General features: G+C 30.2%; 1 protein-coding gene across 1 annotated transcript; it reads left to right on the top strand.

The window, feature by feature from the left end:
- The first annotated feature begins 411 nt into the window (after window positions 1-411).
- Window positions 412-22,247, top strand: AANATL7 (Arylalkylamine N-acetyltransferase-like 7). The gene is made up of 4 exons (XM_076401210.1): window positions 412-552; window positions 5,824-6,038; window positions 17,952-18,221; window positions 21,940-22,247. Exons 2-4 carry the CDS (start codon window positions 5,838-5,840, stop codon window positions 22,108-22,110), a joined length of 642 nt encoding a protein of 213 aa, XP_076257325.1. The 5' UTR covers window positions 412-552; window positions 5,824-5,837; the 3' UTR covers window positions 22,111-22,247.
- Window positions 22,248-27,741: the final 5,494 nt, after the last annotated feature.

The raw sequence follows: 27,741 nt of genomic DNA, 5'->3' as shown, positions 1-27,741 counted from the left end.
GATGATTAATTAAAAAGTATAATATCTCTATAAAATGAAATAAAATTATGAAGCTTATGATTCCTTAAAAGAAAAAAATAATAAACCCAATCAATTTTAAGAGGCAGACCAGAATAATACTGAAAAGAAAAAATTAATTGAGCTCGAACGATTCCTCATTTCGTAAACAATAAGATCGGGTCGGATTTATCATCGGTCTTTATCCATCCGCGCCCCTCATTTTCACCCCCCGTGGCTTTTGCACATTGGCGCGTTATCAAAAAACACACTACTCCCGCCCATAGCCTAGATCGAAAATGACGCTAGCATCCTTGCCAGCTCAACGTCGCCGATCCCGACCGAGTAAATCTTTCTCGGCGACTGGCCGTGTTTCCAGACTATTATCCTAATTTTCTGGCTATCTATCGGCGCACGACTCTTGCCCGTTGCTATAGAGGCAACAGGAGAGCGAACTGCAAGATCCAAAACGCGCCATCCAGTTGGTTCAGTCATTGTGGGTCCGTGCCGTCGACCACTATCCAGGTTCGAGACTCGATATCACGCTTGCCTACGGTAAGATATCAATCAGTTTATGCCTTAAAATCGATTTCAAGTGCCGCTGTAATTAGTGAACCTAATCATATTTTGCTTTGGCCGTCACTAGCAAGTGAAATCTGGATATATTTCATTTAAATTATCCATTGAGTGAATAAAAACTGAACTAACAATAAACAAGAAATGATGTAATCATAAGAAACTCATTTTATAAAGTTGAATATAGCTCAAAATAGTATATTAATAATAAAATAACTAACAAAAAAGAATTTTTAAAAACTAGAGTTTCCATTGAAATTTAAAAAATTATTATATTAGGTTGTGTCAAAAATATAAAACAACCTAATGCGTTATTAATATTTATTTTTATAATAAAACAGATTTAATATAATGTAAGCTGCAGTACGGCGTTATAATAAATATTATTCTGAATAATTCCTAAAGCGTGTCAATATTTGAAAATTCATTGTGTTTAAAGTGTGGTTTTAATTAATACACTTAGTCCTATCATCAGTTATAACTAAAATTTTGTCGTCAGTTGATCGAAAATTTCCTCTTAATTAGATGACTAAATTTGTATTATTTGCAGAAGTTTTAATTTTATTTTATAAATAAAAGATAATGTTATTATAGTGGATACTCTTGAGATAATTTAGTTTTTAGATAGTATTATATTTTATAGTTTATTACATTAAATAATAAATATTACTAAATGAGTTATTAGAATAGAAATCATTAATTAATAAATATGAAATAATAGAATACATTTCAAATAATATGTTGTATAAAACAACTATTGGGTGTAAAACAACTAAATAGTCTGAAATATTAGACTTATTAACTTTTAATTATTTAAATTAATTTAATTTATTAACAAATATAAAACATTTAAAAACAAATTTTATTAGAATTATTATAATATTTTATAATATTAAATCTAGGCATATATCTAGAAGGGCCCATCGGTCCTATCTTAGTCTCTGATGTAATAATGTTTATGCATTAACACTATTATTTTTCTATTAAATACACCTCACTATACTACACTGCATAAGATCAAATGGTGTGATATTTTTGAGTATGTCCTATTCTGGTGTCATTCAAGAACTGTATTACTTAGATATGTCTCTTTGTAATTCTCATGATTTCCTGAGTGACAGTTATGTGTTAATCTGAATCTTGAGTTATGAGTAATTTAATGATCTCGATGTAAGTAATCAATCCTGTAGTATCTGGGTGAACTTACAATACTTCTTAGGACTGGTCACTTATCTGTTGTAATTTTCGTGTAGCTTCTTCGCTAGTGTCTCCTACAGCAAGAATCTCAGTATCAGTATAAAATGTTGCTATCGTGATATTTGTCATTTTTGGTATTACACATATGTACAGTAGGTGAAAAATTTTCCCCAATACACTTCGTTGTGGTACACCTGCTTTAACTTCTTTTATGGTAGAGTAGACTTCGTCCTGTTTGACTCTAAACATTCCAACTATAATGTTAGATTTTAATAGTCCAGTGTGTTGTTTCGGTAATATTGTTTGCAGCTTATGAACAAAGCCGTCATGCCATACCTTATCGAAGGCTTGTGCAACATATAAGAATATAAATGAACATACTTTTTACAGTATTAATATAAAAAATATCTCTTTCAAAATATGATCCAAATAATATATTACAGTAAAAAAATTATATTATGGTATATAATTTTATATAATATCCATTATATATCACTATAGTTGATAGAAAACATCCCAATTTCACTTTAATCAATGTATCACTTATTTTCACTTTGTTATATTTCACAATTGTTATATCATCACCCTTCTATCATATTCTAGTAATAGTTAGACTCCGATGTCATAAAAAAACATCTTGCAAAGCAATATTCCAAACAATTTATTTTAAAGCTTTTTATGTGGGCATCCATATTGCTTTTTTTTAAACACTCCCGTAGGTCTGTAGGTTCATGACAATATACATTCCGACGACTAACATATCCGACGAACAGGTCATCACCGGAACGTTATTAAAATATTAAATGATCACTATTTATTAGATGCTCTTTATAATTAAATGTCATATAATCATAAATTAAAAGCTTGTTTGCATTTTTTGCTCTAAAAAAGGCATTTATTAAGAAAAATTGCTATAATATATATTTCCATAGCCTTTTTCCATCTTTTTAGAAATGAATACGTTGAAACAATGATATCGTTCACTATTGGTCAATTTTCGTTAATCAGTGCAATCAGAAGGCATTATGACGGTTGATTATGTTGGGTGGGGTAAAATTTCTCATTCGAGCTGCAACAGTGTATCTTTCACAACTTTAGCAACGGGTGGCAGAGCGTTGTAATGCAAAATGATTTTGACTTTGTTTTTGTTACTCGCCATTGTTGATATTTTTTGCAAAAAATAAGTTTTCCAATTTGTTCAATTTTACAAGTACCAGTTACATTAAGTTTTAATAGATCGTAATACACTACGTATTGCTGCGTCATGCCACCACACGTACAGCAGGACTATATGGACATGAATATTCTACTTTTGTATCGATGTGCATAACTCTCCTGGACTAACCCATAGCGTTTTGCACTTGAGGAACATCAACTACCAAACTGTCTGAAGTTGTTTTTGAAATACTGAGCTGGGTTTTTGTCTAACAAGTTTTAAAAGGTTTTAAAGGTTATTGTGTTTGTATATGTTCGAAAATCGTTACCTTTAACTCGCTGAAACCAAAACTGACAATTAACATGGAGCAATGTCATCATAAGGTCCAAAAGTATTTGATGGGCCTCGGCAGCAGATTCTTCAAATCAAACAACAAATAAAATGATGTCCAAGTTCGAATTTACAAAATTAGTTCCTTATATGTTCTTTAATTTATATATTCCATGATTAGGAATGCTTAAAACACTTTCATTTCAATCAATGGTAAAGAACGTAATAAAAAACAATGTAATGTAAAAAATAATAATTTAATAATTTATGCTATTTATTTAAATAATTAATTAATGTATAAAAAAATACGAAAACAATCTAAAATATTGTTAATACTTGTACATGCTCATTAAGTTTTATTTTAAATATTGTTTTAATTCCAAATTATTTAGACGTATATTAAATTGTGAATAAGTAATCAACATTCTTGTTTAAATTTCGTTGTAAAATTGTTTAGCGATCTAATCAATTTAAGACTTTTTGCTATTTTTTAACCCCAATAATCCAATTACTATTAATTAAAGTCGTGGTAATGGAATATCGTGTTTTCATGTCATAAAATGTTCAACAATTTCTCGGTAAATGAAATATACTATTTTCACGTTTACATTATTATTAGTATAACCAGTTTTAACTTAAACCCGCAGAAAAATACTACAATATATTGGCTTAAGAAAAAATTATTTTCCAAAATTCCGTTTTTTTACATGTGTCCCAAAGCGATTTTAATCAAATATATTTAAAACAATAATATATTATGCTCTTTCCAATGGTGTGTTATTTCGTCGTTTTTAGTTAATGGCTTGATCAAGTTCCAGCGGCTCATGATACACAGGTTCTTTCCTATCCTACTAAACATTTATCATCATCCTCCTCAGCATTAGAGAAGATATCACAAACATTTGTGGAAATTTTCCGGACTTTGACAACAGTCTTGCTTGTAAATTATTGTCGTGCGTCCACTTAAATTACTATCGTATCCACTTTTCATCGTTTCTAATCATGCGTTCCTTTTCATCGTTTCTAATCATGCGTTCCAAAAATAGCTCGATTTTGTTTCACTTCAAAATATCGAAGTGTTAGACCCATTAATTCTTCCACTATTGATTAATGTGGTCTTCCAGTCCTGTATTAATAATTAAAATATCTATATGTGTCGACGCTTCATATTTCCGTTTGCGGAATTAAAAACTTTCTCGATTCTCCATTTCCAGCACACATTAACTTTTGACCCAGTAAACAAATGACTATCTTTATATCTAAAAAAATCTTTGGATTATAAACTAAAATATAGATAGTGTAAATAAGAGTAAAAATAAAATGAGTAAACTTTTAGAGAATTTAATTTTCTAGGTTTTGCCTTAAATCAACAATTATAATCAATATGCTATAAATAAAAACTAATGAATTAACTTTTCGTTTATAACTGTAAGTTATAAATTTACTAGGTTTCCATTAAATTACTGAATATTTAATACGTTAAAAATAAACTTCCACGTATTGTTTCAATTACATAAATCAATAATAACAAAAATTCCGATCATGAATTATTTAGAATACTGATAGTTATTTTATTTTTATTATACCATGCGCAAATGACTATAGTAAATATATTGTTTAATGAATTTTCTTTTGTTGTATTATACTTTACTGTAAATTAACTATAAAGTTTTATCATTAATATAATTACATGTGAATCGAAGAATAACCTGAGGAATAGGAGGTTAATAGTATCCTAAGCTAGAGTAATCACAGACATGCTGTAGAGTTTGTGAAACTTAGTGAAGAATATATATTTGTTTTGCCACACTAGTACTGGTGTATTAGTGAGAAGGAAATACTCTATCCGAGAGTCAACTAAGGATAACATATAGCAGATGGGGTATTTTCCACTCAAGAACATCTAATTTATAAATTTATACTACAATATCATTTTGTTGATTCTATTTGCATAACTGTGAATTTTCGTTGAATCTTCTTTGATGTTTTCTTTTTCAGTTTGAGTAGCTCATAATACACTACATCCAGCTGATCCCACAAATACAGAGTGGAACGTTAAAACCTCTTTCTTGACGCCGAATTGAACTTGCACTGTTTTGGCTTTTCTTCGCTAGTTCTTTTATAGATGGCTGGTTTATTTATTCCATTCGTACACTATCTAACATATTTTATTTTAAACCATTCCTAATACTTTAACACATATATTTGTCATTTGATGAACTTTTAAAGTTATATGTTTATGTTGATTTCCTTTACCTTAAGCAATTCTTCGGCATAATTTTTCCTATAGAGTATATTTACTATAAAATAAATCAAATAAACATGTATGTTTTCACTATGCATTTCTGTGGTGTATTAAAATTCTCATTACTGTCCATAACACTGCATGTATTTTTTACACAGTGCTTAAAGAAAGCGTAATTACGACTTAAATACGAAATTATAGATGGGAACAGATTGAATATGTGTAGATCAATATAAACAGAAAATATTATTTTGAATATAGATGTGTAAATATGTTTCTTAGGTATACTATATTTTCATCATGTTTTTTATATTTATTTCAGATTTCTAATTAAATATGTTGGAATACGCCATCGTACCATCGTCCCTCTACGATTCCGTCATCGATCATTTAAGAGTCAATTTTCCAGATGAACCATTAAATGCATCTGTGGGCCTATGCGTACATGGCAAACCTTGTCCTCTATTGGAATGTCACGATATGAAAACGATGCAAGATGGTCTATCTATTATGGCTATGGATAAGAAAACAGGGAAAGTAAGTTAACAATTACAATAGAAATATCACACCCATATATATATCAAAGAAATCTATATATCAAACCTCTATTCTTTCTCTTAATATCGTTAACTAGTACTAATTGCTACATTTAAATATCATTCATGATATTGATAAATATTATTGCTATTGCTTTCATACAACAAAATATCGTTATTTTATAAATATATCTCTAATTGAATAACTGAGAATGATGATGCAGCCTTGCGATGGGTCTCTGATCAATTAGATGGAGAACCTGTCAAAATTATGTGTTTGAGACTCTCTGTTGTAATGCCACCAATGCGATAAATCTGCCTCTGGAATCAGAACATTATTCATTCGAGTTTCGTAGGTGTTCTTATCTCCACAGTCTTCACGAATAAAGAGTTAATCCTTTAGCAAATGCTTATACGAATAACCAAGAAAGCCGATTCCATTCCGGATAGTACACTAAGTTTATTCTGGCGATATTTTTAAAATATTGACTCTGATCGTTTTTTTTTAATATCTCATGGTGTATTTTCATCGATTTGATGTTTGATCAGGTAATTCATCGGTTTGAGTCTCTGCTTCAAAAGCTGTACTGTTCTGAGATCCTGATCTAAGTTATTTTATTCTCGGACTAGGAAGACTTCTCGCTCATTACAAGCAATTCCTTCATGAGTTAGCACATATTCATTATGGTGTAGGATATTTTAGAACGGAAAAGCCACATTTAGCAAGTTATATATCTATTCTATTATCATACAAATCAATTTATCATATTATTTTTTATCTGAACATACTCCACCAATAAGTTTATAAATCAGTTATATCGATCCAATTTAAATATACATTTTATAAATATAAAATCTGACATAGAATAACTTGGAATAAAGTATTTCTAAATCCATATTGAATAAGGCAGATGATTACGCGTTGAGCGTTCTGTCTGTTCGTTGAATTTTTTTTTTTGAAAAATCTAAATAAATTCATTTAGATAAATATCGATTTCCTTCAACATGTTTTAACAATATTTGTGACATTAAACAATATTTGTGAATATTTGTCGAACCTAGAAACATACAATTATTCCTTTTATATTTACTATAGAAAATATCATCAAATTTAACTAAAAACGTATTTCTCTAAAAATATTTGAATGAAAAATTTAATGTTTTATTATTAAATAACACTCTGACAACTTGTTTACACTATTAAGTCCGTTGAAGAGCCATACTCGACATGTACATAGTGGACAAGTATTTGCGAATGATTCTGGACAAGATTATTAATGATCTCGTTAATGGTGTCCATTTGCAAATTTCTATGAAGATCACTATTTCTGAAGTACCGCGAAGTATTAACAACGCTCTTCAATACTTTGTTTTAAAACGACTGAATTATGCCCAAATATCTCTTTTTTTGCACAACTCCCTATCTGGACGGCATATATTCATAAGGATTTAAGGCTTTTCTTATAAAAGCCAATAGACAATACATTTTCTTAAATTTAATATCGAGTTCTTTTATATTCTTGTCTATATGAACCTTCCAGCGCAGCTGTGCATCCAGTGGTATTATTAAATATTTGTTTAGGGATACGTTAATTTCTCTTAACTGTCTGGGTAACATCTCGCTTAATTTAACATCAAATCCCCAATGCCACGACATTAGAAGCCATTATATGTCGCTAATTCCATCAATTTTGTTTACAGTTAACTGTTTGCCTCTGAAACAAAATTGATATGCTGTGATTTTGTTGTTATCCTCTATTAGGCTCCAAAATTTTTTTCTTTCCCATTTCCCATATTTTAGATACCAATTTAAATCAAACAAAAGCATTAATTAAGCTTATAATTTTGAGGATTGTTTTAACTAGTGACTTCCAGTTTTCCAGCTTAAAATATCTCCTGCAATCAGGTCAAATCTGGTCTTTAAAAAGGCGTTAAGAAATCTAAGGAGCTAATTTTTCTCCCATGCAATTTATTTTGGAATAGTAAGTCCACATTTCACAGTCCACATTTTATACTAAAATTCTTGGATAGGAGTGTTTTCACCTTCATTAAGATGGAAATTCATTTCGAGGAAAATCTTGTAGCCTTTGGTTATGTTATTATTTAAGTGTTTGGTCGCCTTCCAAATCAAATTTTCATCTTTATAATAATTTGACAGCTGACTTAAATAGCTGCCAATATAGTTATTTTTAACTCTTTGAAAAAATCGTTTCTGAAAAAAACTAGTATAATCCAGTTGGTTGGCTGCTTGTGGAGCTTCTTTTTTTGTAATGATTAATATGAATCTCTATTAGATTTGCTTAGCATTTAAATCTTCTCTGATGATACCTTTATAGCCACAATAACATAAGTAAGGTATAGAAAATTGCATTATAGAAATACTGAATAATTACTACATATTACCTAGATATACCTGTTATCAAAAAGTCTTTTTTTTCCTTGATGTTTAGTAAATATAAGTTTGTTTAATTAAATTTTATGAAATTATGTGTATTTATTTTTACTTGTTTAATCCTGTGGGAAAAAGCCTTACGGTGCGCCGTCCCTTCGTTTCTCCAAATTGGCTCATTAAAATCTACCGAAGAATCGTGAACGCTAACTACCGGAAAATAATGATCTTTAATCTGACCGGAAACAAAGTACTATCGGATTAGTTTAATTAAAAGTTTCGAAAATATTTTTTTAATTTGATTTAGAATTTGTATAAAATAAAACACGCAAAATAATTATAAAATACAAATAAATTAAATTAAACTGTACTAATAAATTGAAGCCTCATCAAATTTCCCGATAACTTTGTAAGAAATATTAATTTACATACCAGAATACACTTTATTTTTACTTCTTTATAATTTTTATTACCTAATGTCATAGTCTTCCTTTCATTAACAACATTTCTACATATATGTATACGTAAGTTATTGACAAACATAAAGTACAATGACGACTTTAACAGGTCAATTGAAAAGTCCCCGCCCTACCATAAGAAAACACATTTTTTGGCAATTTTTTTTTATCAACATAATTCCCTTCAAGTGTGATATACTGATTATAGCGACCCTCCAACTTTTCGATGCCATTTTTGTTGTACGATTTGTCCTTTGCTTCAAAATAGGCCTCAGTTTCGGCGATCACCTCTTCATTCGACGAAAATTTCTTCCCAGGGAGAATTTTTTGAGATCTGAGAACAGACAATGGTCGCTGGGGGCCAGACCTGGAGAATACGGTGGATGAGGAAGCAATTCGAAGCCCAATTCATGGATTTTTGCCATCGTTGTCACTGACTTGTGACACTGTATTGTATTGGTGAAGCAGCACTTTCTTTTTCTTCAAATGCGGTCGTTTTTCGGCGATTTCGTCCTTCAAACGGCCCAATAACGCTATGTAATAGTCGCTGTTGGTTCTTTTTTTTCGAGGTAGTCAATGAAAATTATTCCATGCGCATCCCAAAATACAGACGCGATAACCTTGCCAGCGGACTCTAGCGTTTTCCCGCGCTTTGGAGCGGCTTCATCATATGCAGTCCACTCGGATGACTGTCGATTGGACTTCGGAGTGAAATAATGGACCCATGTTTCATCCATTGTCACATATCAACACAAAAACTCGGGTATATTATGCTTGATCATCTTCAAACACTGCTCCGAATCACCAACTCGTCGTTATCTTGCGCTCGCGCTGCACCTACTTTGCACAGTGCTTTCTCATACCCAAATATTCGTGAATGATATGATGTAAAAGTTCAGTTGATATCTTGAAAGTGTCTGCTATTTTATTCAATTTCAATTTACGGTCATTCAAAATCAATTTGTGAATATTTTTATGTTATCGTCGATAACAACCTCTTTTGGGCGTCCACTGCGTTCACCGTCTTCGGTGCTCATTTCACCATGTCTAAACTTAGCATATCAATCCTTAATGGTTGCTTTTTCTGGGGCAGTATCCGAAAACTTGGCATTAAGCCAAGTTTTTGCTTCAACTGTATTTTTTCCTTTCAAAAAGCAATATTTTATCAACACGTGAAATTCCTTTTTATCCATTTTTTCGCAATAATAAAAGTTGCTTCACTCAAAATGCTATAATTCACAGACTAACGATCTGACAGCTGTCAAATTTATGCAAGCTTTTGATGGTTAGGGCCCACTCAAAACATGTGGATTTAATTCTAGTAGCCATCTATGTATCAGGCCGGGAACTTTTCTATTGAGCTATCATGTCTCCCTCACTATATCAGATTATAAGAATTGGTGATGTTATATCTTTAGTGGCATATAACTACTGAGTATTTGTTTGTCTAAAATTTCTCTTCTTCATTTATCGCATGTATAACATATTTAACAGCGATAAACTAACGTAGAAATCATCTCAGATGGTATGTCACTATAAGGAAGAGTATCATATCATATATAGATGATATGATACTCTTCCTTATAGATTATCGCAATTATAAATAATCAAAAATAGGTTTACTGCCGCGGCTACCAAACCGGCTATTATATTCAAATTATCAGCCAACAATATTTGTCCAATATATGTCAACTTTTAGTGAAAAAAAAGCTATTTCTATTTTTAATTAGCCTATTTTTATCATATTTTTCGAGTTCTTCGCTGCGCTATTTTTGTCAATATCTTTAATTCCTTCAACAATATCAAAACTCAAAACAGTTTTCTGAAATGTTATTTTCAAAAGTTGATTTAATTAATGGAAAAATGTAAGAAAAACAATTAGAAAATGGATAAACTCGCCAAATTTAGCACGTATCCTATATTTTGAATTTGAATGTGTGATGTTTGATATAACGATTAAAAAATTAACAATATGATAAATATGCGATACTAATGCAACATCAGAAATATTTTCATTTATAAGCAACAAAGTTGATGATATTTATGGAAATTAAATATCAACATATTCTGTTCCAGGAACATTTAACTTATATAATGCAAATAAGAAAACAATATTAGTTAAAAATAAGCTTTGTTGTTTATACGATAAAACAAAAAAACTTATTAGGTATATACTATTAAAGACTTTATATTTTATGGTGGATCAGAGTCATTCATTCTTTAATGTTCATCATTAAAAATACTATATTAAAAATATTCGACTATATGGCTTTATGTGGTTCTCGGCAAAAAACATGCTGCTTTTTAGCTCTTTACGAAAAATTATATAAAAAAACTCATTCAATAATCACTGTTGGCTGAGCGTTAGGTTTCAGTTTTTATGTTAAATAATGGAGATACAAATCTTTAGTGAGTATACATTATTGATTATTTCTTGAAATTTGAAATTTATGTGATGTTAACTATAATAAAATTATATACTTATACTGCCTAGCATTTATAAAATTAGTCTCATATTGTGCATCTACAGCTATTTTAAGAGTTAGTTAGAATTACAGAATGTAAACAAAAATTGCATTAAGTCTTGATTTGTCTTGTTTTTTTTTTTTCATATTTAACTCGCTTGCTTTAATTTACGTATGGAAGGACACGTTCTAATAGATCCAATAAATTTTGTTTATACAGCTTTAACTAATATATTGATTTGAAGATTTAGCCAAAATTTACCCTTTAAATTTTTTAATTTATACTACTTAATAAGGCATTATTCAAATATTGAATGGCTTCCCCTTAAACATCTTCATATTCTGTGATATCACATTTACCTTTAATATAATTTTAATATTGGTTCATTTTAGTACATATTGAATTTATACTCTAACTAGTTGTCAATAAATAAATGAAAAATAGATTAACTTTCAAGAAAATATATGTGTCTATATAAACAAGTATTGTAATTAATAAGAGATAATCTATATAAATAAGTGTATATACATCGAGTAACACACATATACAGGTTTAATTCATCAATCATCAATTTCTTAAACTGGACACTTGGAGGAAAACGGTAACTAATGTCTTTGTTTTCTGTGCATTCGACTTCTCATCGTTGGAAGATGTTTTATAATGAGCTAATATTGATATAATTTAATCACAAAAATTTTTTAAAATGCTAACACATTTTTCATGTCATGCAGACAGAAAATAGCAATTTTTATAACAATTATTGAAAATTTAACTCTTACTAAGCCTAAACTACCAACTGTCAAACTAATATTTTGAGTTTCTAACACTTTACCAAACAAATGGCGGTAAATAAAAATTTTGGATTTATTTTTACATCGTTTATAAACACGCAGAAAATATAGAAAAATATATGTTTATAAACGAAGCCTTATAATTAAATGTAATTTCGTATCTATAATTTTGTCATGCATTATTACCGAGTAATGGACTTTTAATCAAATGAAATATGAAATCAGTTTTAATATTGATCGATTATCGATTAAAAAAGGAATGTATGCCATAAAATTCTTTAATAAACAGGGGGAGACCGATATTGGAATTACTGGTGGTGATTCCGGACCTCGAGAGAATTTTAATAAGCAGGCGACGGCTTCCGGGCATAGTTAGGCGAATGCCGGGCATGCCAAAGGGCCGCGGAAAACGCGAGATGCCATCCGTCCGTTTCCAGGTCATAAAATTAAATTCTTTCGCTAGCAGGGAAATATTCTCGAGACCGTTAACAAGGTGCTTTGCAAACGAGCGTTTATGATAAGGTTTTAGGTTGAATTTGATGTTAATGGAGCGTGATTGAAAATTACTTAGTAGTTTTTGCTGAAAATCATCTTAATTAATCTTGGGAAATATTAAGTTCGTTTTTCCATTTTCTAATTTCTGAGACCTCTTGGCGAAAAACTGAAGCAAGCGATTTCATAAGCCTTTTTAAATTCATCTTAACACATTAATGCATAACGATACTTTTGCAAAACCAGTTTGGACCGACACAAATGGTATTCGGGCGGGTCAAGATTAGGTTTATAATAGGTGGGGCAAAAATGCTGCCATCTTGATTGCTCGCCATATTAGTTATGTGACGTTTAGCTCTGTTTCGCTACCATTGTGTGGCGTAGTCGTCCCAATTCTGTTATGGATAAATATACGCCACAAGAACGAGCAGAAATAGTGACAATATTTATTGAAAATAATCGTTTCATTATTGCCATTCAGCGGAAATTGTGTCAAGAATATCCTAATCTTCTAGTGCTTCACAAAACCACAATTTATCGTTTACATGTGAATTTTCGACATTACGGTATGACAGCAGACAAGCCTCGTTCTGGAAGACAACGAACGTCTCGTATCGCTGAAAATGTGGCTCTGGTGCGCGATAGTGTTGCAGAGTCTCCAGAAACGTCAATACGGATACGTGGTTCCCAGTTACACATTTCTGCAAGCAGTTTAAGGCGAATTTTGAAAACTGATTTGAAAATATTCCCGTACAAAATTCAATTAGTCCAGAAATTGCTACCGAGAGATTCTAATCAACGAGCAATCCTAAGGCTTTCTGGTGAAATTGAAGATTTTTCGTCTAAATCATTATCAAATGAGCGTTGTGGGCCTCAACGCTTATTTGATTTTCTTCTCAGCGTCCACGTCAATAAACAGAACAGGCGGTTTTGGGAAACACATCATGCTCAATTAATTTATGAAATATCATTGCATCCACTAAAAACAACTGTATTATGTGGTACTTATGCTGGAAACATCATTGGTCCCTATTTTTTGAAAATGATTAAGGTGTTGCAGTTACTGTTACTGCTAAACGGTACCAAGAAATGATTCAAAATTTTGTTGTGTCTGAAACGGAAGATACTAGAGGATATGTGTTTTCAGCAAGATGGGGCCACAGTAAACACACCTCGTTCAACAATTCAATTATTGAATGGCGTTTTTCCACGAAAACTAATTTCACATGAGGATTTAGCTTGGCCAGCCCGATCTCCGAATTTAACAACACCAGACTTTTTCTTATGGGGTTTTTTGAAATCAAAATTTCTGTGAATAAGCCCCAAAAGATTCAAGATCTTAAAGACAATATTCGTCACGAAATTGAAGAAAATGGGCCTCAGATGTTGCAGGATGTCATGAAAAATATCTTAAAAAAAGCCGAGAGATGCATAGCGCGCGGTCACCATTTGGCCGATATAATTTTTAAATCATAAGACCAAATAAACTTTTTATGAAAACCAAACTTACTTATCTTTTCTTTAAGGAAAGTTATAAGTAGATGCATGAAAAATTTCCAGCTAATCAAATAATGCATCTATTTAAACTAGGAGCAAAAAAGTTAGTGATAAAATTAAAATTTGAAAATGTTAATAAAAGAATAACAATTGTAGAAAATGCTTATACAACATATATATTATATATATTATACAACAATATCTGCTATTTTGTTTGTTTAAAAAATTCTTATTCCTATATAAAAATTGGCTAATCACTGGATATTGCGTTATCAGCTGCTAAATAGCTGCTAGATGCTGATGCTGCTGATTAATTAAAAGATATTGGTATTAAGCTCATCTCCAATAACGAATGAATTCAATTCAAGTTTTCTTCTATTTAAATAGTAGACATTGAGCACAAAACCCGTTTCACGGAACTTCTTTATCCACTTTTTTGACAAATTAACAGTCACAGAGTAATGATGAACAAATTTAATAGAGATATCTGGAGAAAATTTTCGCTAACTCCAATATCTAGATAGGGTGATAATCAGCCATTGAAGTAATATACTTGGTCAGTTTAAATCTAAATTATAGGCACCTGTAAGGAAAACATTTTGCTGTGAAGAAATTTGATTAGTTCTTTGATAAAGTTTGCTACGCAGTTACGGCACGTGAAAAGCAAAGTTCTTTTTTATATTACTTGATTATACTCTGGATATAAACAACCAGGATCAAATTTCTGTTTACATTAAATTAATTAATTTAGAAAAAAAATTGCCAACCATCTTTTTATTCGAAGCTTGGGAAAAGTATAATTTAGAAATTTATAATATGCACGTTAAGATACGACAATGCTTCGAATATGAAGGGCACACTTTAAAGTGTACAAAAAGAGAATTTTAGATATTAATTTACCAGCTATACTTCTGCCTTGCTGTAACCATAGTTTGAACATTGTTATAAACGGTGCTATAAAACCCAATACATTTAAGATACATTTTTTCTCAATGGTTCAAGGGTTATATAATTTTTTCTGCCTCAATCAATATGTGGTCTGTTTTGAAAAGCAACCTTTTTCATTATTTCAAATTTAACGTTAAAACATATATGAGAAACCAGATACTCTAGCAGAATTCATGTTATAACTTCTCTAAGATTCCAGTTATTATTTCACAAATTAAAGGAGAAGCCAAATATTTGGCTATTGTTTTAGTTATTTCAGTTAAAAAAATTAAAAATTATGAGTGTATGGGTATAATTACATCATTACAATTTTCCTACGAAAATGAAGGTCAGCCCATTGAAGCACCAGAATTAAAATATAAAGTCAATTGTTTCTTTGCACTGCTAGACATTACTCTTTTATCTGTTAATTAAAGATTGTAGCTAATATCCTCTTATTTTAATATTTTAAAATTTTTGCGAAATATTAAAGATTCTGTCAAATATTCTGACCAATATCAATTTAATTCTTGTAAGAACTCTTGATGAAACTTTAACCGACAAAAATCGAAACGAAAAAGATATAGATAGAACAGAATATTTACATGAATTAAAATTTCTCCAAAATTGTTATAAAATTGTGACGTCGTCTGTAATAGTCTCATTTATATTATGATAAATAATTTCACTTATTTATTCCCAAACATTACTGTTGCATTAAGTATTATTAACTATAGCACTTTATGTAGTTGCAGCTGATCATTATCTAACTTAAAATTAATTAAGTATTATTACTTACGATCTAGAATGGGATACGAAAGCGGTTATAAAATATTAGAATCATTCATATAGCATCTTAATTTTTAAAACAGCTAAAGATTGAAAATCTTATTAACGAATTTGTCAAACACTAAAGTTAGAAAATATATACTTCAACAACATCCTATAAGATATTTATATCTATAAAATATTTCCGCCTTTTTCCATCAAATAGATCTATTTAAAAAAGTCTGTATCTAAACATACATGTATTTTGTTTGGTCATTTGTTTTTTAATAATTAGGAGCACATATTTTATAACTTTAACACTGTTCAAAATCAAATTATTGTCTTATCAGATCATGTAAAGAGTTAAAGGGCTCGGGAGCACTAATACTTAAAGGATGTTAATATTAAGCGTGTACATACTTTTGATAATCATATTCAATAAAGGCGCTTATCAGTATTTCGCACGACGTCGCAGAGATGCCTCACTATATTTTCTTCACTGTGCAAATATTGGTAAATGTGTTTGAATCTTTAACAGAGTGTTGCATCAGGATTCATTTCAAGATACTTGTTCCGATATGAGATTATAGAAATTTTTACAAATTATAACCTATTTAGTTTATTTTGTTGTTGAGTAAGCTACATTTGATGATTCCAAATCTCCTGACAGGGATGTAATCTAATATGGACAAATACATACTTTCATTAGTTAAGATTAAAAAATGAGCTAAAAAATAGATTTTCAAAAAATACTTGAAAATTTAGGTAGCTTATTTTGTCGTTATAAGAGATGGCGCTACGCTATCATATTCGTAATACTAACACAACTACACTATACCAACAATTTATATTTAAAAAAATGTATTTAATAAAATTCCTACTTCTGGAAGAATAGTATAATTGAATTTCAACATGACTTGAGATACCTTGAGAACGATCCAAATTAAGGACATCCAGTATAAATACGAGTAAAAATTAAAGAATATAAAATAGGATTTTAGAAGATCCTTAATTAAGTCAAAGACATTTAACTCACTCTATTAGCCAGGTTGAATTCAATGATTTCTGCTAATATTTAAAACCGTGGAAAAACACTATCGAACGAAAACGTAATAGTAACCGTGGGAGTATCATCCGTATTCTCTGATAATCCTGAAGCAGATCCTGAATGCAAATAATTGAAACTTAAAAATATTTTGTTCTAACATTACTTATATTAGTACATTCTGAAAAATAATTCAGGCCTAACGAAATTAAAACAAATAGGTATCCATTCATCCGTGATAAAAACTACTAATATACATTTTTATAAGATTCGGTACAATATAATAAAACTTCATAGGTATAGAAAATGTAGTGATGGCCACTATCTATGACCTCCACATGAGACCAGGAGCCATCTCTTCCTGGAATTGAACCCACTTCTCCAGGTCCATATTTAGGGCACTCGCCGACCCAAACAAGATAAAAAAACGCTTCTTCATCTGATAATTGCGGAGTCTTCTTTTTCTTTCATTTTCCTTCACACTATCTTATTTATTATTACTTATTTTTCCCTTTCAACGATACCTTTCTTTATCTGCTTTGCATTCAATATCCTTAATTTCTCTTTATATTCACTAGTTGTCTTTTTGACAGAAATTTGAATTCTTTTAAAGAGAAGCTTGAAAGTCTCACTAGTTCTTGCTTAAGTTGTACGTACAGATAATTCAGGATGTCTGATCATTTCTTATGTATCGTAACAACGACAACGCAGCAATATGAAACAAATTCCTATGTGTCAGCCGCTCCTCTTTCCTCTGATACCTTTACCATTTCTCTGGTAGTTTCGTTAATATATGCCGTGTAACAATCGTACCCTTTTTACTCTAATTTCATCCAAACTAAAAATACAACTGGATAATCTAATAAGAGATCTGACTATGTCTCAATCAATTTAGTTATCGAATTACACCAAAGATAATAAGATAGTCAAATTAACAATTCTCAATTGAAATTAAAAATGAATATGAAATATTCAAATTAATAGACCATTTATATATTTAAATTTGATTCAATAACCTGGAACAAGAAAACATACAATAATACTATAATTCAATTTTAAAAGTTTTTTTAATTATTTTCAGATCGCCGGTGTAGCTTTAAACGGGATCTCGATCAAGGGTGACACGGAAAAAGCAATAGAAGAGATGAAGTCTATCGACAACTTACAGTACCGAAGAATATTTGGCCTGTTAAACGACGTCAATTTAGAACTCGATCTTTTTGCCAAATATAATGTGGATAAAATTTTCGAAATTAGGATACTCTCAGTAGATTCTTCTTATCGAGGAAAGGGAATAGCCAAGGAATTATTTAGTCAAAGTGAGATGATAGCAAAACAAAATGGATTTAAGGTAAATATAAGATGAAGAAACAAATTAAACCTTATTTTTGTTATTATATTATTATATTAGATATGCTTAATTTGCATATTAATTTATTACTCTTGTTCTCATGTACTTGCACTAATTCGTATATTCAAAACACATACACACAAACATATAAATGTTGCTGGACAATTCTATTGCTTCCACAATGTAGTTACCTTCTTTCAGATTTTACTATGATATCTTGTATAACTACGTAGATCATTTGATATCGACGGCATAGTGAAGTGTTCCATTAATTGCTTAGTGAGAAGCATTGTTAATTGATTAAAGTACTTTACTTTGGTAGCGTTAGTTACTAGTCGGTTTATGTCTTAGTAGAACCTCATTTTATTATTGGTATATAATTATGGAAGTATTTAGAAGTGTTGACTGTTTTTTTCGCGACTTAACAACAATAAATAAACTGTAAATTTCATCACGAATACTATGACAAATCATGTAGATCGATCTGTATTAGAAATATTATTTTTATTTAAATTGAAATTAGTTATGTTACTGCAAAATTCTTGAATTCTTGCTTCGAAATGTGTATTTTCATTAGTAACACCTAATAGGAAATATCTGATCAAACCATTTGATTCTCAAATTTCATTACCATCAGAAATCAGCCAGCTAAAAAGATAGCTATATGCTAAACGTTGGAAGCTTTAAGTTACTATTTAAATATCATAATGTATAAGTAATTGATATAACCTTTTAATAAATGCCATATTTTGACCGCGCTTATCAAACTTACTCACTATTTACTTTCTTACGTACATTTTTAATTAAGAGTTTCATTCAATGGATTAATATACTTCTATTTCCGATAATCCATATTCACGGTATTATTTTTTACCATTTTTCTGTACATGTTTTCATACAGTTTTGTATAATCTCCATTTAGCACGATGAGTTTGCCAATAAGGCTAAATCAAGCGTCTATACTAATAGACTTGGTTTATTTGACTTTTAGATTTGGATTACCAAAAATACTAAAGAATTTCGCATTAAAACATCTAAAAGCTCTTCTTATCACAATCCCATATCTGGATGTCATGTCTATATGGACTTAAGGATTTGCTTATATTGCCGTACTTTATTGTATCTTGATATGGTATGTTGTTTTAAATTTAATATTCTGGCCTTTCAATGATAAAAAGCAGATATCGATGATTGAAATTGAAATTTTTGTTTCTCAAAACGTTCTCAATGATCGATAAATTTTTTCATACGTTCAATTTTTAATTAACTTTGCAGCACTTTTGGTTTCTAACGTACCAATGGCATTCGGTGCCGATTCAGTCTTTGATATTACGTATGAGTAGTTCAATTAATCGTGATAGAGTGATAGAGAAGGATCTGCCGCCTTGCCTTGTTCTAACGTCACTGTTGCTACATGACCAGTAATAGTAAGAAAAGGTCATTTGCCTCGATATACTTGGTGCACAAAAAGCTTTTGTTGGGTGTAGCTTGTCTTGGAAAACACATACAATCGTTTTCTAGCTCAAATGCATATATCTATGATTATTCACTTGTGCAGATGTACACAGCTTTTGGTATATTTTAAGGGTATTACCATTATTTACATCAATCAATACAATTTTTTAATATTCGCCAATTATTCAGAATCAAATGTTATATTAATGCAAATATTATATAATATTCTTTTTACAGCCAAATGATAATGCATGATTATGCAGCATCATATTTGTCATGAGCTTGTCATACTAATGCCCAAGAATGCCTCGGAAATATATATGACAACTTTATATTTATAGTTATTTTGAAAGGTTGTTTACTCATGTAGACGTTTGATGTTCTAAAACATTGAGTTCCATCCTTCCAAAACGAAAAAAAAATGCGACAACATTTCGAATATATGTTCAAAATAAATCTACTCTAGAAGAAAATATAATATGAAAATCAAAGTTATCAATACAATGAACGTAGATAATAAAGAATATATTTTATTTAAGTGTCGGAAACAACTATAAGGCGGCCAATACGTGTATCTCATCTTTCAAATTTTCATTAACACTTTCAAAATATTTTAACAATTACCTTCATATAAGAAAATTATTCATTATATATATATTACCATACAAGCTTATATGAATGATATCCCTATCGATTATGACTTTATTTACAAGCAAAATCCTTAAAATCAATTCATTGTTGTTGTTTTACGCGTACTCTTATCTATTACACTTAAAAAACATTAGATTTCTTAGGTTCTTGCATGTAATCTGATATTTTTTCCACTTCAAAAAGGCATGCCATATTGATAAAGTTTGTACAATATATGTTGATCAAAATATTTACAATCATTTTCTACAACTCTCTTCATCGATGTGGCAATCATCCAATCATCATGTGATCTTGTAGCCAATCGCTTTTATGTAAGAGGATGACTTTGCGTCCGTTATTCCCCATTGCAGGTCTTTCTTGCAACAACATGCCAATTTGTTTGAGCAACACTATACTTTGCTGATCCCACTATCCGAACAGCAAGAATTTGAGTATAAGATAAGATTTGAAAAGACATCAAATATTACGATTTGATATAAATTAGCGTTGGGAACTATCGACTGAAAACAGTCGAAACAGTCAAAACAATCGATAGTCAAAAGTCTAGCGTCAAAAATAGTAATTACTATTTTCAGTCAAACGCACGGTTTGACTTTTTTTATCAATTCGTGATGTCAGACAATGATGTACAAACTCTTTCCTTTGTAAATTGTGAGAGAGGAAAGGAAGGAGATAATTGCTTGGAGCAGTTAATTTCATGTGCTAATATTTTCCAACGGTAGTATAAGCGAAACGGAGATGTACATATTCCTTCTGTACTAACTTTAAAATAAAATAGGAAGAAAGTAATTACTGAATACCATTAACTTACAATTAATAATTTAATTTTAAATGAAGTAGAATTAATTTTATATTTGAATGTTCTGTAGATCTGGAGTCTGCGGAAATAGGAATAAAAAATTTTCTATCTAAATAATTTCTTCCTAATGGAATAATATCCTACAAATGTTTTATCGTATTTTAATATGTTAATTGATATTTTAAAATAATATACTATAACAAATATAAACAAACAATAGAAATTAAACAAAACATAAAAAACTAAAGAAGTACAATAACCATAAATACTAAATAAAAATTAAACATATACCTAATCATAGAAAAAAAAATCATGACAATTAAAAATGATCTCACAATAACTACTAGAGCTTCTTTTATTATTGATTTTATTTATTATTGAACGGAAATATGTTTTAACAAAAATTGAGAGAGTAATTGAAATATTACCTATTATTGCCGTAACATAATTACATATAAATCTATGTACGCATAAATTGGGTACATTTTTGCCAAGGTCGCGGCTAGGATGACAGAGCCAGACAAAAAAATTAGTTGAATGAAACTAGTAGAACCAAAAACAGTAACTAAAAAAAAGTAGTAAAATCAGTAGAACCAAAAATAGCGACCATAATAAGCATCTATATACATTAAATAACTCAAATAATACTAAAGGAACAACTGGTATTTTATGTAGAGAAATATTAAAAGTATACAATTTTGTAATTATTTACATAGATACTTAGTATTTTTAGCAGTAGGTATGACTGATTATAATACATGCAAACGCTTAATACATTTAAATATTTATGACATTATTATTTTCAAATTTCAGGTAATGAAAACTGATGCAACGAGCCTGTACACCCAAAAAGTAGCTGAAAGCAACGGATTTCACGTAGAGAAAGCAGTAAATTACCACGACTACAAAGACGAGAACGGCTGTAAGATTTACGACACCCAACCACCACATCTACATTATAAAGTCATGGCAAAACTGATCTAAAATCTCAGTAAAATTAGGAAATTACGTTACCGATAATGCGTTGGTTAGAAGAAATAAGAAAATGTTAATACTGCCACTGCCATGCAGAATTACACATTTATCCTTCAAAAGGAATCAACGTCAAGGGAACGACAGATTTAATTTGTTTAAAATGGTAACGAGCAACGGTCTAGTCTTTTTGTACTGTGTCTTATTTTTATATATATTTTTTGAAATATAAAATGGACCACAATATTTTCGTCATAACATTAATAATTGTTTATTCACAACGCGTGATTATTTATATCGATCCAACTTAGACATAATGGATAAATGTTATTAAAAAGGCGATCATTTTAAGGGTATATATAGGGTTTTATATAAAAAAGTATTTATAATAAAGTACAATAACAGCGAAATTGTCGTTTTATTTCCGTGTTCGAATTATTGGTTTGTTAAAAAACCGTAATCATTTAGAAAAACACTAAGCCACCACGAAAAACCTAACAAACAACAGTTAATCAATTTTAATAAAGTGTTCGCCAAACATGCCTGTCAAGATGTTTTTCATATAGATAAAACGACTTTAATTCACTCAATATGACCGTCAACAATAAACTACGATGAAATTATGTTATGTCATAAGTCGAATTGACTTCAAGGCTAATGTTCATTGATATATAACAAACTGTAATAAAAGGAACATTTCTAGTACACACAGTACGAGTTAACGCAATATTTAGGTCAACAAATATTTGCGTTTCACTAAATATATAAAACATTTTAAGTTCAATTATATATTATTGTTTGCATAATAGATCATTAATAATTGAATCAATTGTCATCCGTGTGTTGAGTGTTTTGTTTCTATTGTTTTCTCATAGAGGTTAAATATGTCAAGTCACTAAAAACCAATTGTATAAAAATAAAGGAAAAAAAAACAGTTATATATGTACGTTTTGCCATTTTGTTTTATATAAATCTATTTTTTAAATTATATTTCCATAGTAAAAGTGATCTAATTGGCCGATATTTAATAGTTCACATATATAGTCTATCCAAAGATGGTGTGAACATACGTCTTCTAAATTTATAATGTCGATACGTCGCAATGTTCACCATGTTAACTCTGAGTTTTAGTTCGGTTTGGCTTTGACATACAATAAAATTCCAGTTTAAATAAAATACTGAAACAAAAATGTTATAAAATATATATATATATATATATATATATATATATATATATATATATATATATATATATATAGTTTATTTTAACATTATAGTACATCTAATGCATATATTATCGAATAATTTAAACTACTAGTTCAAAGTTACTTAGTTTTAGTTACTAGTTTATTATACAGCCATAATAATTAATAGGTTAGAGTTGTTTTATTATATTTACATTGAACTATTTTCCACACTACCCATGGGGTAGAATTCTAGGAGCGTTTTTTTATGTAGTGGTATCCCCCGGAAGCCTAATCTACCTAATTGACATATTTACTTTTTTACGTTTAGTTATTGTTTCCTCCGATGGTGTGTTTCCTTGTCAAGATATTTTGATATAACTGCATTTTTCTATGTATTATATGTATATTATTCTTGATAAAATTAATCACCGAATTCTCTCTAATGCATTTGACATATCTCCAGTTGGTATTTTTTCTCCACTCGCACACTTTAACCAAATACTCATGTATCTTCTGAACAATTACACACATATCTAATGGACACAAATCTTTCAGACTCTAGAATAGGATTTCCTACAATTATTTTATGTTAATTATATACACACCTTTAGTTGTTTCCTCTCTGTTTACCCTGTTTTGGAAATAGTTTGCATTGAATTATAATCCCATATTCAGAAAGTTTCACTCAAATGAACAACTAAGCTGTTCATTTCGAATCTATCGAACGTTTGTTCATGATTTCATCATTTATCAATTTCTTCTTCAATGTATTTGATCGAGATCATCCAAACTGAAGGTGTTATTAACCTTTCCTGTTTCCAGCATGAGGCACAATACACGTGCAATGAATTATTAATAAATGTTATGACTAAACAAATTGTATTCTTTTAAAATCAATATCCGGAAGATCCGTTAGATTTCTTCGATACTTTTCAGACTAGCAGTTTCCTCTGAAATAATTGTATAAAACTGCAAAATATCTGTAATTCGATTTAAATCGTAATTGTCTTTATCGACTCAATATTTTAAGAGATAAACTAATTTGATTTTCACATGATTTCCACAAATACTAGATTCTATATAAGATTCTCAATTTCTTATTGTAGATATTACTACTGAGTTCTTTCCATGTCATATAAACAAGTTCACACTCGTATATTTTAAGAAGTGAAGTAGGCAAATCAGCTATAAGCGCAGAAAATGGACGATGGCAGTTTAATTATTAGTGAACCTTCGACCAGAAAAGCCAATTATGGTCCATAATAACTCACATTTTGTTGACCAACTAGCCAATGACCAAAAAGAAAACATGCCTATTAACATTGATGTTAAAAATGAGATTACTCAATAGACAACTAACATTACATAAAGTATTTCATCATTTGTTCATCATATTTCATCTTTATGCTTATATTGCTATTCGAAAAACATTTACTTAAGTAATCATATATGACATGAACTATAAAAGCTTTTTAAAACTACATAACTTTCGCGACGAAATCAGTTAAACATGGCAATAAGCAATAAAAGATAGTAATAAGAAAAAATTAAATAATATAAGCATACTATTAGATTGTAAAAATACTCAATTATTTTCACGGAATGAAATTGGAACATGTCGAAAGAGTAAATCGTGGATGTATCTAGAGCATTTTAATATATGCTCGAAAATAAAGATCGAAAGGAAGGCCTCTTTTACAATTGTATGCTAACGATAAATAATGCTCACCTCATGTAATCATAACTGTTTCGTTTTATTCTACCTCACATTCATTCTTCACAGTCCCCTTGAAGTAGTTTAGGATAGTACTAAAAAACAGCAGTGTTAAAAATCGCTGCTACAGAACTATGTTACATAAAAGAACACAGAGAGAGCAGAGGCCGCAATTTATTAGCCTCCATCGTCTTCCACGCTTCAATACAAAGCATTTTCCTCAATACCATAAATGCTGAATTTCTCGATATTTGGTCATAGTTTAATCTAAATATTGAAATAAATAAGGGAAACAAAATCCGCTTCATCCATATTCTTCGTCAGAATCATATTCAAAAAGGGTATAAATAATAAAATCTTGTTAAGAAAATCTTAATTTCAACATAGTCATGTTTTCACTTTAAAAAGCATTTAAGCATTTAAAAAAGTTCTTAATATTATAATATCGTTATTTATTTCACTTTAATAAAAGATGAACATCTGACATATACACAAAACTTTTTAGCACAGTTTATTAGTAAGATGTCAATGAGTTTAAAGAGAGTTTAGTTATCAAAAATCCGTCAATTCCTTCATTGATATTGGAGTTGAAAATCTACTTCTCACTTTACTTCACCAACACCGAACATTTGGCTTTTTACATGGATGTCTTATAATATTGATCTATGGCAGTCTTTGGCAGCAATATGGTGATCATAACAAAAACTTCGTCAATGAGGACGTCCCTATTGTAGGTATCTTCTGAGGTTTACCATACATAAATCCAGCCGTTTTTAGGAAACTATAGAAATGATTATTAATCGAACAATGGCAGTCTCATTCAACAAACGCAGAGAACAAAGGCAGCACTACTTTCGCAATTAAGCATTTAATTCCGTTATAAAAAACTTCACAAATGCAGCCCTTCCATGAATCTTTGCTTTGTGGAATTCCAGCCGTATACTTTTTTTATCGAAATAATATTACACATGTGGCTTGAGTCTTTACCATGGTAGTTTTATGTGGTTTAATAACAGTCCAACTATTTCTTTTCGTTGATGATGCCTTATCATGTTTTGTGTATGCTCTATCGTGGATTCTAGTGGCTCGTCAAACTTTAAAGCTTCGGCTGTTGTCACAGATGCTCCTGCTAACCGAACATCAACAATTTGTCCTTTTTCAATGACTGAAAAATCACTAATTTCACCGATCGCTTGTTTTAACCATTTTAACTCAGAAAAAATCATATAATATATTAATATTTAATTTACAAGATTTGAGCCATTATTTACATAAAAGCAGTGTTTCAAAATTTACTATAATGCATGGTATTCATATTATTTGGACTATCCCGTGTATATTAATCAAATATTATCCGTTATGCTTTAAAAATTTTTCACAACATTCTGGCAACATGGCAATGCCGTGTCGAAATAACGATATTGGTTTGGCAGCAAACCAATCATCGATACATTTTCGCATTTCTTCAGTGCATATGCCAAAATCGTGTCCTAACTAAGAGATGCTACGTCTATCTGAAAAAAGAATTATGAAAAGGCGTTGGTTTATACGTTGCAATAACAGTTTAGATCAATTTTCTATTCATTCTATCAATTCACTAGTTCGCAATACGCTACATCTTGCTGATGACACCATATGGTGGGCAAAACTTTTTAGTCATAAATATTCTATTTCGGTGTCGATATCGATGTGGTCCTTCTGGATTAATTCATAAAATGCACTTGGGATTTTCATACAATATCTACTTTTCATCATCATATTCAAAGAATTCGTGCCTAATAAACGCCTGAACTGTTGATTCGACAACTACTAAGCTGCTTGAAAGTTTATTGAGAGTTTGAGCGGGAATTTCGCCTAAATCCATGAAACTAATTGTCTTCCAACTATTTTGGTCTGGACCATTCTTTGACGTTGGCATCACAATCACCAACCACATCAAAAACACAGTCGTTGAAACAACTAAGATATAACGGATCATCATCTTATTTCTTCTAATAAACAATAAAAGTAATGAATATAAAAAATACTATTTTGGTTGTTTCATGGTTAGCCTCTCTGTTAGTTTAATAACTAAATCGTACTAATAGAAAATTTTTATTTTAACAGGTCAATTAAAAAGTCCCCGCCTGTCACATAGATGGCGCTACTAAAATTATATCCACATGTTTTTTAGATAGCCTCACTAAACCTCAAAAGATGCGTGTATAATTTTGACAACTGTCGGATCATTAGTTTGTAAATTATAGCATTTTGAGTGAAGCAACTTTTGTTACTGTGAAAAAAAAAAGCATAAAAAGGAACATCGCGTGTTGTTAAAATATTGCTTTTTGAAGATAAAAATACAGTTGAAGCAAAAACTTAGCTTGAAGCCGAGTTTCTGAACACTGCCCCAGGAAAACCAACCATCAAGGATTGGTATACTAAGTTTAGACGTGGTGAAATGAGCACCGAAGACAGTGAACGCAGTGGACACCAAAAAGAGGTTGTTACCGAACGAAAACATTAAAGAAATCAACAAAATAATTTAGAATGACCGTAAATTAAAATTGAATGAAATAGCAAACACTCTAAAGACATCAACTGAACGTGTACATCATATCATTCACGAATATTTGCGCGAGCTCACTTTTGACTAAAAGTAACGACGAGTTGATGATTCGGAGCAGTGTTTGAAGATGATCAAGCGTAATAAACCCGAGTTTTTGTGTCGATATGTGACGACGGATGAGACATGGCTCCATC

Source organism: Rhynchophorus ferrugineus, unplaced genomic scaffold, assembly GCF_030347505.1.
Source record: "Rhynchophorus ferrugineus isolate W39M unplaced genomic scaffold, kcgeb_rfMv2 rfM3, whole genome shotgun sequence".
Classification (NCBI taxonomy): domain Eukaryota; kingdom Metazoa; phylum Arthropoda; class Insecta; order Coleoptera; family Curculionidae; genus Rhynchophorus; species Rhynchophorus ferrugineus.
This window is presented reverse-complemented; position numbering and strand designations above follow the sequence as displayed.